Genomic DNA, 12,427 nt, shown 5'->3' with positions numbered 1-12,427 from the left:
CTTCTCTTACCTCGAAACGAAGTGAACGATGAACTCTGAGCTATTCTGAGGTTGAAGAAGAAGAAGGAGATGGAATGAGAATCCGACCCAAGACTTCAAAGCTCCCTAACACACCAATTGCTAAGCAAACTTGAGAATCCACAAAAAAAAATAAAAATAATAAGGTTTGGAAGAAAGAAATGGGAAGAAAAAAAAGAGAGAAGGAGGCTTGTTGTCTTGCAAAGATAACATAATTTACCTTCTTATTTTACTCATATTTCTTGCTCTTTGCTCTTTTTGATTTTTTAAATATGATAATGATTAACAAGATCTTGTATGTTAGTTCCATAATTAAATATAAAATACTAGTTAAATTGTAGTTTAGCTCCTTCTATATAATATTTAATCCAAGATTTTATTCCCTAAATTTTTCATCAACGGATTTTAGTTGTAAAATTTTATAAACTATGTAATTTTATCCAATTATTAAATATTCATCAATTGATTGTTCAAATTATAATTAATCATAATATAATACCAAGTAATGATATAATATTAATATTTAATAATATCTAGATTAATTTTTTTAATAAAAGTTATATATATATATATATATATATATTATTTATTGAAAACAATTTTGCTTAAGTAGTATAAGACTATTATAAATAATAAAATATTTAATAATATTTAAATTAAATTTCATTTTTAATTATTACTTTTACTACATTTTCTTCTCATTTTACTGTGTTTATGTATTAAAAATATAATTTAATTTAAATATTATCAAAATATTAATTATCATATTAAATAATAATTAATGTTATAATTCTAATAATTAATAGATGAACATTAATTGGTTGAACTAAAATTATGATTTTTACAAAATTAAAATTCCAAAATCGTAGAATTAAAAATCAAAAAATTAAAATTGAGTTAGATATGAAAGAAAAATATTATAATTTAGTCTGAAATTTTCTTCTTGAATAATCAATTTTAAAATGAATTTAAATAAAACAATAACATTTAATATTTCTTAAGAAAATGCTTAACTAGTTTTACTTAATAATTAGAAAAACTATCAATATAATGGTACAGAAGTATTTGGAAATATTTTATTACGTAAATACTCAAATTTATTCTTAAAAAATTTAATATGGTAGACACATTAATGTTTAAGAATGTAAAAATATCACTTTAGTGTTTAGACATTGGGTATTAGTTCGTTTAAAGGACTAATTTGTTCAAGACTTACATATAAGGCATTTTTATGGTTTTCATTAAATATTCAAATGAAAAAATAATCATATTTATTTCATTAATATGTCTTGTAATTTTACAATTATCTTTAAATTCAAACAAAATTGTAAAAGATTTTTATGAAATTTTGCCAACCCTCTTTCTACGAATTTCATGATATTCTTATACCGTTTCCTCTTAAATATATCCTGCTGATGGTGCACCTTACAGTCGATGTTCAAGTAATTTTACATTTTTAAAAATAAAACTTTGACTTTCAGTCAATTTGTAAATTTTAATATTTTGCATGATTTTTATATATTAATTAAACTTCTTGCATAATTATATGCGTATTATTATGCCTACCTGTATAGGAAAAACATGACAACTTATATATATATATATATGTATGCATGTATTTTTAATTATAGACAATTCTGTTCAGGTTGAATAAGGTTAATATGAATGACAAAATTTTCTCATAAACAAATTTATATCGGTTGATTTACTAGTGAAATTTTTTCCAAAACATGATGAAATTCAAATATATGTCATGTCTTTTGTTTTATTTGAACATTTTTTTTTTGAAGTGTAGAAGATTATTTGGAAAATTAAAGTATTATTCCATTCAGGTGATCCCACCACGAAATCAATGGTGGCCACCATGGAAAAGTCATGGATACACATAATCTAGAAGGATTGAAGCATATAATATAATATAAATACCAAGAAAGTTATCCTAACATTTAATTGTGATTTATATAATTATATAGAATCGTAAATGTTAAATTTTAAATAAAAAAAAATCATAAAATCTTTTAGAATAGGATTTAATTTTTAAAAAATATAATTGTTAATTCATCATGGTATTGAATTATTGATCCTATCGATCAATTTCAATTTATCTTATTTGCAATGATTGCTTTAATAAATGATAAGAAATGTCAAAGTATATTTTTAGTGGTTTCTAATTAATTAATGATTTAAGGATCGATGGTGCTTAACTAGTATTTAATATTTTTAATTAAATTCTTTTAACGACTTATAAAAACAGTATTAAATGTTTTTATATTCTGATAATAAATATATATTTTTTTTAGTTTTTTATGCACCAAGACTAATTCAGAAGAGAAGTATTTCAAATATGGATTCTATATTCGTCGAGTCAATGAGATCGTATTAATTATACATGACATCAGATAGTAATCGCGATACGTAATTTCCAAAAACGTTAATGAAACAACGAAGATTAACCAATAAAAATGTTTATTATTAGGCTTCACTTGCTCCACCTAGAGTCAAAATTGTATGCTTTGTTTGTATATTTTTTTTTGTCCTATCCACCATCGGTAGTAGTGACTAATCTCCTTTTTACGTTGAAAGCACCTTAAAGGGTGGGATAGCTGGTCCTAAAATTTCACGCGGCTATATACACAAGGGTGGGATACTGATATAATTTATACTTAAATATATTTTTAATATATGTAAAATAAATGAGTTTTGATTTAAATTTTTATTAAAAAATATTTTTTATTTTTTAAATTAAAATTATTATATTTAATCTCTATCTTTTATTATTTTTAATTATGCTATATTTATTAAAAAGTTGATTGAATATCCTAAATATTATTTATGACTATTATTGATATTATATTAGTATTTGATATTTCTAAAAAATTGTATAAATATTTAGAATAATTATTATTTATCTACATAAAAATAACTGTTACGAATTAAATTAATGAAAATCAAAGAAAAATATATTTAAAGGATAAAACCCAAAATTTATTTATTTTATAAAGACAAAAAAAATAATGTTCATAAATTTTAGAAGAACAAAAAATAAAGAAAAATGTTAGTAGGAGCACAATCTAAACTTAGTCATTTTACAAAAATAAAAATATATTTAAGACACCAATGTTCTGAGATATTGATGCACTATTGTCCATTTTAAATAATTTTTTAATAACTACTTATAGAAAAAAATAGACAATGTAAAATGTATTTTTTATGAATTAAAATTGGTTTTGTGTATCTTAACTTTTTTATAATATTTCTCATCTTGAAGTTGAAATAAATAATTTAATTTTAATTTATGAAAAATATATAATTAAATGTAATTTTTATATAATCATATTATCAATCAATCAGAAATTACTGTAAATATGAAGTTTAAGTTTATTATTAAAAAGTTAATAAATTTACATACATGATACTTTTTGTTATTAGAAATAATGTAAAAAAAATTGAAACTGTTAGTATATAAATTATTTTCTCAATATGAGTGTAATTTTTATATATCAACAGTACAAAAGGATTTTATTTTGTCTACCAATCATAAAGTACAACTTAAAATACTTTAAAGACAATTATTATAAAAGTGAATAAACTTATTTTATCAATAAGTATTATTTGTAAAAAAAAATCATCTAAAATCTACACATATATATATATATATATATATATATATATTAATTATGTGTGTGTGTTTATACTAAGATTTTATAAGAGTTTAAAGTTGTTTTTATTAGCTAAGCAAAATTTTGAGAACGAAAAAAGCTACATGACATTTCTTAGGCGGCGTTGGTTTCACATTTAATGATATTTGTTGGAGTGAAATTATTAAGAATACTATTCTCATCAAACATATTTGATAAATACTTGTAATTTCTAATAATAAAAAATTTAATGAAAGTGAGAAGTTACTTGGAGAATAATCTTCATTCCCGGGAAAACATTTCCAACCTTTCACATTGGAATAAAAAGAGGGGTAAAATTATGTAATATAGATTTCTAAGAATAAATAATGTCTAGGCATGTTTTACTATAACTTGTGTTAAACATGAGAATGTTAATTCCAATACCCATATTCTTGGGAATAATTTTGTAAGACTTGAATAAACACACTAAGGATTTGCTATAATAAATTTTATTAGTAGTTTCATTATTAGATCAATCTTATAAATAGTTTACAAGTTAAGTCAGATTTTCAAAAAGTTCAAATCAAACTTAAAACGTGAACATATGAGAAATAACAAGCCAAACTTGGATCTTGAGTTTTTTCTCAAATTGGTTAAACTTATTTAAGCAACACCTTCTTCAACCAAACCTATTTCTACAACCAAGCACAAATATTAATTTGACACATTTTATTACGTTTTATCCCTATTACATTTATATTTTTCTCTTTTCCTTTCTATTGGTGTAGATAAACATTAATTTGTCCACAAATTATTCAAAAATATTTCTCAATTGTTTGACTGGTCTAGTACGAAGAAAGACATTTTTGTTTTTATTTGCCTTTAAGTAGTTGATATAATAATAGCCTTTTTGTTTTTATTTGCCTTTAAGTAGTTGATATAATAATAGCCATTAAAAGGCGATGCAATTAATATTCCTTTATTTTTACCAATCGCATTCACATCATTAATGATTTTAGATATTCCTCTAAAATTACTCCTATTTAAACAATTAAATGTGTCAACGTTTTTTTTAAAATATATTGAAAAGTTTATAAATGTACTTTATAAAATTGTTGTAAGTAATTAAAATTAGAAGGAATTTTTTTACTTCACGAATAAGTCAATAAATCATGTTCTATATCAAATTTCAACAATTCAATCAATGAATTTAAAATTTTTAATGCATAGATCAAAAAGAAAATTTAAAAATCATTTGATACTTCATTTCATTAATTCAAATTGACGGATAATCATAAAATCATTTTATACATTAATTTGAATTAATGAAACAAAGTATCAAATAATTTTTAAATTTTTTAAAAATTTACAGATTTAATCTATACATTAAGAATTTTAAATTCAACGGTTGAATCACTAAATTTGATGTAAAACATGAGTTATTAAACAGACGGGAGTAAAAGCATTCCTCCCCAATTAAAATATAAAAAAAATAAATAAATAAATAAAAAAGGTTAACTTATACATAAACGTTTACTCGGACATGCGCCGGTGGCATAAAAGAAACCAGTGCAGCAGCTGAAGTAAAATGAGCATAAGAATACTCAACAATCAATATCCCTTGATAGTTCATAAAAATAATTGAAAAACAATGTTTCTTCTGCTTAGAAAGGTTAGATACATACAATTACAATGCAGAAACCTTAATTGAGATACAAAATCATTTGCTGATATGAACTGTGATTGCCAAGAAATCTTCTCTGACAAATTAATTTGCTCCAAGAGAAATTCCACTTTGCCCTAACGAAAGTCCCTCCCCATTCAAAGGCAATGTAAACAGATGCAAATTGTGCTTACCATTCTGATTCTTGGATTGTGATGCAAGGACAACCGATCACTGCAACAAAAAGAAAAAGGTTAATTTTTCACAGTTAGATATTTGGCATCATTGATTTCATCATTTTACATTTAAGAAATTTAAAATAAGAACAAATAAAGAAAAACCCGGTTACTAGCCTAATAAGACATGCCGTCATTGCTAATGTTTCAAGGATAAATGGAATAATAAATAAATAGGTCTAATTCTAAAGTACACAAGTGGCAATCTACAGCCAACAATGCGTGTTAAAAGTTTTGAGATAAAAACCAAAGAGAAAAGATGAGAAATATGAAATACAAAATTGTCATTTTCAAAGAGATTAATTAAAAAAATAAAATAAAATAAAGAACACAACTGCGACAAGTTAATACTCAACAGTCAGCATATTCAGTTCATAAGTAAACAGCAGAGACACAATTATGGATGGAGTAATAAACTAAAAGCAAACTTAGAGCTTTCAACACGTGGAAAAACAAGATCAATTGGATAGAGGTTAGGGCTTGCAAACCTCCTTAATAGTTTTCCATAATTTTTCTGAAGAGCTCCTTAGGTGCTGCAAATGCAAAATAGAATCAAAGAAATGAGAGATTTCAAAATCAATTGGATTAATAAGGTATAGACCAGGGAACCAGGATCAAAAAATTACATGAAACTCGGTACATTAAATTTTTTTACATTCAGCTTACCTGGCAATCCAGTGAAATTCTCATACTGTCCATATGCTTGCCCTAAAAACATCTCAAATCCTGTTACAATAGTGGCTCCTGATTCTTCTGCTTCGTTCAAGAGTCTGGTCATCTTGGGCGTGTAGATAGCATCAAAAACCAGGGAGTAATATTTCAAAGCAGACTGCAAAAAAAAAAAAAAAAAAAAAAAATGAATGAAATGGTTCTCTAGATTTCAACTTACTCATGTTCCATATCATGAGATTTTGTGTCTTCGTACAAGAATGAGAATATTTTTTCCGGCCAAGTCTTTGGCATTTTGTTCAAGTTAAATTCAACTGCATAGAATAAAAAAATCCTCGAGTGCATTGATATGTCAAACCAAAAGGTCAAAGTCACAGATAAGACTTTAGAAGCATTTTGGCATAATTAATCAAATCGATTCCCTACTCTGTTAAGTAGGAATAATCAAACGGTAATATAAAAAATAATTTTAGTGAGGTCAAGTCATGAAATAGGCCTTTTCATACACCAATAATCATAATTCATCTGAATAGAAATCCAACTTCATTAGCAAACTGCCAAACTGGAAGTAGATATAACATACTAAGTTCAAAACTTCCACCAACAATATTTCAAGGCCTGAAGGCCCTAATTGGTATGGCACATCCATATTAAAGGAGCAAACCTTAGAAATAGGTGTCTCATCAACTTTTGGTTGCATTCCAATTGATGTTGTGTTTGCAAGAATCATATCATCCTCCGGATGGTAATTACCTAAATCAGCAAGCGCTAAAGCGTCTCCTCCAATTATATCAGCAAGTTCTCTGGCACGGTCTTTATATGAATAAATAAATATAATATGTCATTAAATATGATTAACAGACGACAGGAAATAATAGTTAAGATTGTTTCTGTTAGAAAAGCTATATGCCCATACAGTGAATGAAATATACTTATTAGAGGGACAAGCAACATCATACAATATATCAGTAATTTAATACTGCTTTGTAAGTAAGAAATCATTTCCTCGATTATATACCAGTAACTAATTGATTCTCTCACTCTAACATAGATAGACACACATATGCTATTATCCAAAACTTATATAAAAAAAATTGCATCCATGAGAGTCATAATGAACCAAACAAACAAATCTACTTATATGAGAGGAATACAAAATATATTAAAAAGGGAATTACTATTTAAGAGAGGACTGTTAACAGGAAAAAGTACAGAAGTACACACAAGGGTGAACAAAAGATGAACAGCGAAACAGGTTAGACATTACCATTAACAGAATGCAAGTTATTTTGTTCAGCTCATGATCTAGATATCAGAAGAAATAAAACCCAAAGCAAATAATTGAGATGCTTCAAACCACTGTAAATGTACCCAAAATGTAACTTTTACTAAAATGACTTTTCTCTTCTGACCAATAATTGTCTTCATGAGACATTTCTCATCCTTAAGACCACTGTAAATAATTGTCTTCATGAGACATTTCTCATCCTTAAGACCAATATTAAGAATTGATCACATTGTCGGCTATCTCCTACATACGGTGTTTTGTCAACAAAGTCCAGGAAGAAACTATCACAATTCAATATGATTCAACTTTAAGCAGGAAAATAAACCATGAAGCTCACCATAGGTGCGGTTAGCAATCACAACCCTTGCTCCTTTCTCTTTTGCACCATAAGCAAGTGCCTTCCCAGCTCCACCAGCCCCAATAACAACAAACAGCTTACCAGCTAATGGCGAAACAGCTGTGCTACTACCATTTTGTTTACCTGCCAAGAAATGATTGAAGTATACACCATCTTCAGAATAACAGTTACCGACAACAATGACAGCAGAATTGCATAGGCACCAAACATGACAACTACCTCGTAACCCATCCTCAATTGCAGAAATAGCACCAACATAATCCGTATTATACCCAATCAACTTCCCATCAGTTGGTCTTCTTATAACACAATTCACAGCTCCTATTGACTGTGCTCATAACCAATTTGAAGAATTTAGAAAAAATGAAGCAAAACATTTATAATTATCGATCCAAGATTGTCAAACACACATTGTAGTGCAAAGTGAATCCATTACCTTAGCCACTGGATCAACCTCATCACAGCATTTAAGTGCTGTCTCCTTGTGAGGAATGGTAACACTGAAATACAAATACTAAAGATCAAACTCAAGTAGTTTCCTGAGAGTTTTAACTATCCTACTCAGAAGAAAAAAAATGACTGAAATAGAATGATGAAAAAAGAAAAGGGTTTAAATGCATAATTATGAGACTGAGTTCAACAATAGAACTATAGAAGATATTAATAGAAGGGAAGAAAACCAAGAAACACATATATAAGGTAACTTAAGCATTTAAGCAAAGGTTGACGTGTTACATAATATAAAGAAACAGCTTCACAACTGCTCAACTCTTCTTACTTGCATACGCCTAGGGCATAGACACCTAGATTTGAAAGGACTACAAGTCTACAATTATATGTATATGCCTCAACTAAATAGATAGCACTAATTATATACATACATATATATATATATATATGTAAGTGTGTAAAACAGAATGGCATACCAAACGCAGTACAATGACTACAGTCATTGGCCAGCTGATTAGAAATGTTAAAGAAATATCCATCAACTCAAACAGTTATGTAAATAACACGGAACAGGCGTCACAAATTCCAACTTCAAATCAAATTAATCATTAAATGATTTTATGACAAGGCATAAAAGATTTTACATACTTATTAGATTTGTCAAATAAATGCTTGAGCTGTTAAAATACTTTAACAACCCTTTCTATGTCAGAAATGGTACAAAATGGAATAGTAAGCTTATTATAAATATCCTCAACAGTCAACACTTGGTATAACAACATATCAATAATCCAAGCCACAAAAGACCAAACAGTAGACTTATAGCTTATTTTGCATACATAGATCTTTAGAAAATTGAGGAAAGATTTCTATCATACAAAAAAGAAACTAGAACATGTTACCATAAAGTGACCATAGCAGCCACAGAAAAAGCATCTAAAATTAGATTATAAAAATTCAAAAATCTTCAAAAGGAGTTGGAACCTGAATCCCACAAAATCTGTTGAAGAATAAGCCCTGAGAAAATTGGCAGGGTCATCCACCAATAAAAATAAATAAACACCATCAATACCAACTGACTTGAATGCTTCATTGAACAATTTGGGTGATTTACTGTGACCGACAGGCTTTCCAATAAGCCCATATACTTTAGTATCAGGCCCCAGTTGTCTCAAATTGTATAGATACAATAGATCCTTAAGCGTAGGTTGACCAGGAGCTGAAACTACTCCTGACTCAAGGGTACCAAAAGTGAGATATCCACCAAATTTTGCACAAAGTATACGAGAAATCAATCCCCTATCACCCATAACAAGTCCAATAAAAGGAACCTGGAAATAAAAACAATAGTTATGGTAAAATTATTCATTCTCATACAGAAAGCCTCAATATAGTAACAATAAATTTCAGTGTTACCAATCAAAACATAACTAGAACCAGAGGGTTATTTCTTGAAGGGTCATGTGACTTGAAATTAACAACATTACGTTTTAAGCATTAACATATGAGATATTCAAATAGTCCAAATGTATTGGAAATAATTGGATAGTTGTATGCAAAGGCAGGGTGTTGCACAAATTCTTTCTACTACCATCATTACATGGTTTTAAATTGTTGAGAAAAACATTTCACTAAATTTACATTGGTTGCCATTGCATTGGCCCCTATTTCTTCAAAGTTCAGATATGCACCTTGACAACAATTTTGACCTGTCTTCCTCAATTGATCTTCCTATCAATTTCGTCTTCACCATACACTAATTAAATTTGCTAATGTATAAGGTCAATAGTTTATAAAAATTAAAAGACAAAGTGTATATGGAGTTAAAATTTTGTTCGAAGTTTCAATTACCAAACATACACGCCTTACTTGAGAATGCACCATTATTTGAAACATGCGTGCTACATCAGTGATGTCCAAGGCAGTTGTTGCAATCTTCACAATGTCTGCCCCCGTTGCTTGTATTCTTGCTACAAGGTTGCCAAGATCCTCAACTGAAGGAGTAAGCTGATAGTTGTGAGATGAAACAATGACCTTGGTTTTGAATGACTTCCCACGTATAGAGTCAAAGAACTGATGCGCTACCTTTGGAGATATGGCAGAAATATAAATGTTTCATTAAGTTTCATAGTTCAGACATCATATAGCAAATAATATGAAGACAGTATCTGGCTTTAATCAAATGAGGAGAAATGTTTAAATAGCCAAGAAAAACAAATTATTTTCCCTCAGATTCACTATCTGATATTTATATATACAACTTTGATTATCAATATCAATATATTAGAAAAAAGTTACAGCAATTCAACCTGCAGTTGAGTTTACTCAATGCTGGATGCTACTAGGATGAGATATATCCTAGTGCTTCCATGAGAATCACACAGATTTAAATTTAACCATAAAAATAAAACAATAGAGAAAACAATCAAAAGGTACCGTTGGGATACATATATTCTCTCCCGCGTCATCAAGATGAGTGAGTGATTCACAATGCATGAAAGTGAAACTAGTAAATTAAGAGTGTATCACTTGAGAAATAGAATATAATAATAATATACTAAACAAACCACGCCATTGCAAGCACATTGTAGCTATTTATATTTCATACTCCACAGCATAATATATTGGCAAAACTAAGGTACTAGATTCAAACAAATTTAGTACAACAGAATTATCATATGAGCAGAACCTTCTCAAGGATTTGTTCATTTCAAGAGAACCCTCCCCAATTCGTCAGAATTGAGAAAAGAAAAATAACATTTTGGGTCATATTTCTAAGTGTTTACATTATAATGAAGATTTACATAGACAAAGAGAACACAACCTGAAGTTCAACATCAATGTAATCAGCTCCCAACTCCATAGCTAACCGTAGCGCATCCAACCGTTTGTTTTCATCACCATCATACTTACCACCCTCCCATTTGGGCCTTAGCAAAAAAGGTAACAAATTTCATCAATAACATCATGATGGTCAACAAATTGAGACTCAAGCACACGAATTGCGAGGTGGCAAACCTGTAAGTGAACAACAAGGGCAAAGGGCGGTGCTGGAGAAGAGTGTTGAGATCTTGAGAGGGGTCAAAGGTGTTCAAAGCGTCCAATCGAATTTCCACCACGTCAGCGCCAGTATCTTTGGCATTGCTGACGTCAATCTTCATCTTCTCAAGTGATTCCGCCATTGTTGGGGCACAGATTAAGGTTGCGTTCTTCCTGGATCCTCCATTGCTCGCTGATGGAGCAGAAAACTGAAGAAGAGAAAACGTGGATTGTTAAGATTGAAATTGAAGCATGGGAAGAGAAATGGAAGAGAAGAGAGAAATACTTACCAAAACGTTAGGGTCCATTGGTTGGGGAAGAATTGAGATGAGAATGGGTTTTGGGTAGGTGTGTTGCTGCCTCTGTTGTTCAAAAAAGGGGAAGGAAAGAGAGAGTGAGTAGTTGAAGTGTTTTTGGTTGGTAAATGGTTGGTTGGTGGTACAAGGACCCAAATATTTTGCCTTGTTAGATCTCCATTAAATAATATACTTTAAATTATTATTAAAAAAAAACTAACTAATAAAAATTGGATCAATTTAGGGACTTTCATGTGGGTTTTTTTTATTTGTTGTAAATTTTGAACATTTAAGAAATTGTAATCAATTCACTTTGAAAATTATTTATGAAAGTTTTTTTTTAGAGTAAGTAAAAGTGTTTGAAATTGAGTTAAATTTTATTTTAAAAATTATAAACACCTTAGTAGGACACTTTTTTTTCTTTTTTAAGCTTTAATCTTGTTTGATAGTAGTTATATATTTTGTTCCCTCTGAAACCGAGGACAAAATGATATTTTGTTGTTCAAACCTAAAAGTATATTTATTAAATTAGTTAAGCATAATTAAAAAAAATGATTAAATTGATTCATTTATATGAGACTATAAGTGATCAATAAAGATCATTATACAACAAAAAATATATATCACAAAGAGGTAAAAATTCATAATTTAATTTCAAAATTCCATTAAAGTAAGAGAGGTCATGATTTTAAAAAATTAGAAAAAAATTAAATAAAATAGAGATAAAGGAAAAAAATAGAAAATTAAAGATAAATTATTTATTATTTTATATTAACACTTAAAAAAATTC

At 28.3% G+C, this 12,427-nt stretch overlaps 1 protein-coding gene across 3 annotated transcripts; it reads right to left on the bottom strand.

Moving 5' to 3' along the window:
* Nucleotides 1-5,239: 5,239 nt before the first annotated feature.
* Nucleotides 5,240-11,791, bottom strand: MEE32 (dehydroquinate dehydratase, putative / shikimate dehydrogenase). 3 transcript variants are annotated; one of them, XM_020367047.3, is made up of 12 exons: nucleotides 11,632-11,791; nucleotides 11,321-11,550; nucleotides 11,127-11,232; nucleotides 10,154-10,387; nucleotides 9,287-9,633; nucleotides 8,289-8,352; nucleotides 8,072-8,180; nucleotides 7,832-7,975; nucleotides 6,871-7,019; nucleotides 6,204-6,366; nucleotides 6,026-6,070; nucleotides 5,240-5,535 (listed from the first exon to the last, which is right to left on the bottom strand). In XM_020367047.3, exons 1-11 carry the CDS (start codon nucleotides 11,647-11,649, stop codon nucleotides 6,030-6,032), a joined length of 1,605 nt encoding a protein of 534 aa, XP_020222636.2. In that variant the 5' UTR covers nucleotides 11,650-11,791; the 3' UTR covers nucleotides 5,240-5,535; nucleotides 6,026-6,029. The 3 variants fall into 3 exon arrangements, with proteins under 3 accessions (XP_020222636.2, XP_020222637.2, XP_020222638.2); XM_020367048.3 differs by having other exon boundaries at nucleotides 10,163-10,387; XM_020367049.3 differs by having other exon boundaries at nucleotides 10,172-10,387.
* Nucleotides 11,792-12,427: the final 636 nt, after the last annotated feature.

Source organism: Cajanus cajan, chromosome 2 (assembly GCF_000230855.2).
Source record: "Cajanus cajan strain Asha chromosome 2, NIPB_CcT2T_4, whole genome shotgun sequence".
NCBI classification, from domain to species: Eukaryota; Viridiplantae; Streptophyta; class Magnoliopsida; order Fabales; family Fabaceae; genus Cajanus; species Cajanus cajan.
The sequence above is the reverse complement of the archived record's forward strand: the minus strand, read 5'-3'. Positions and strand labels throughout refer to the sequence as shown.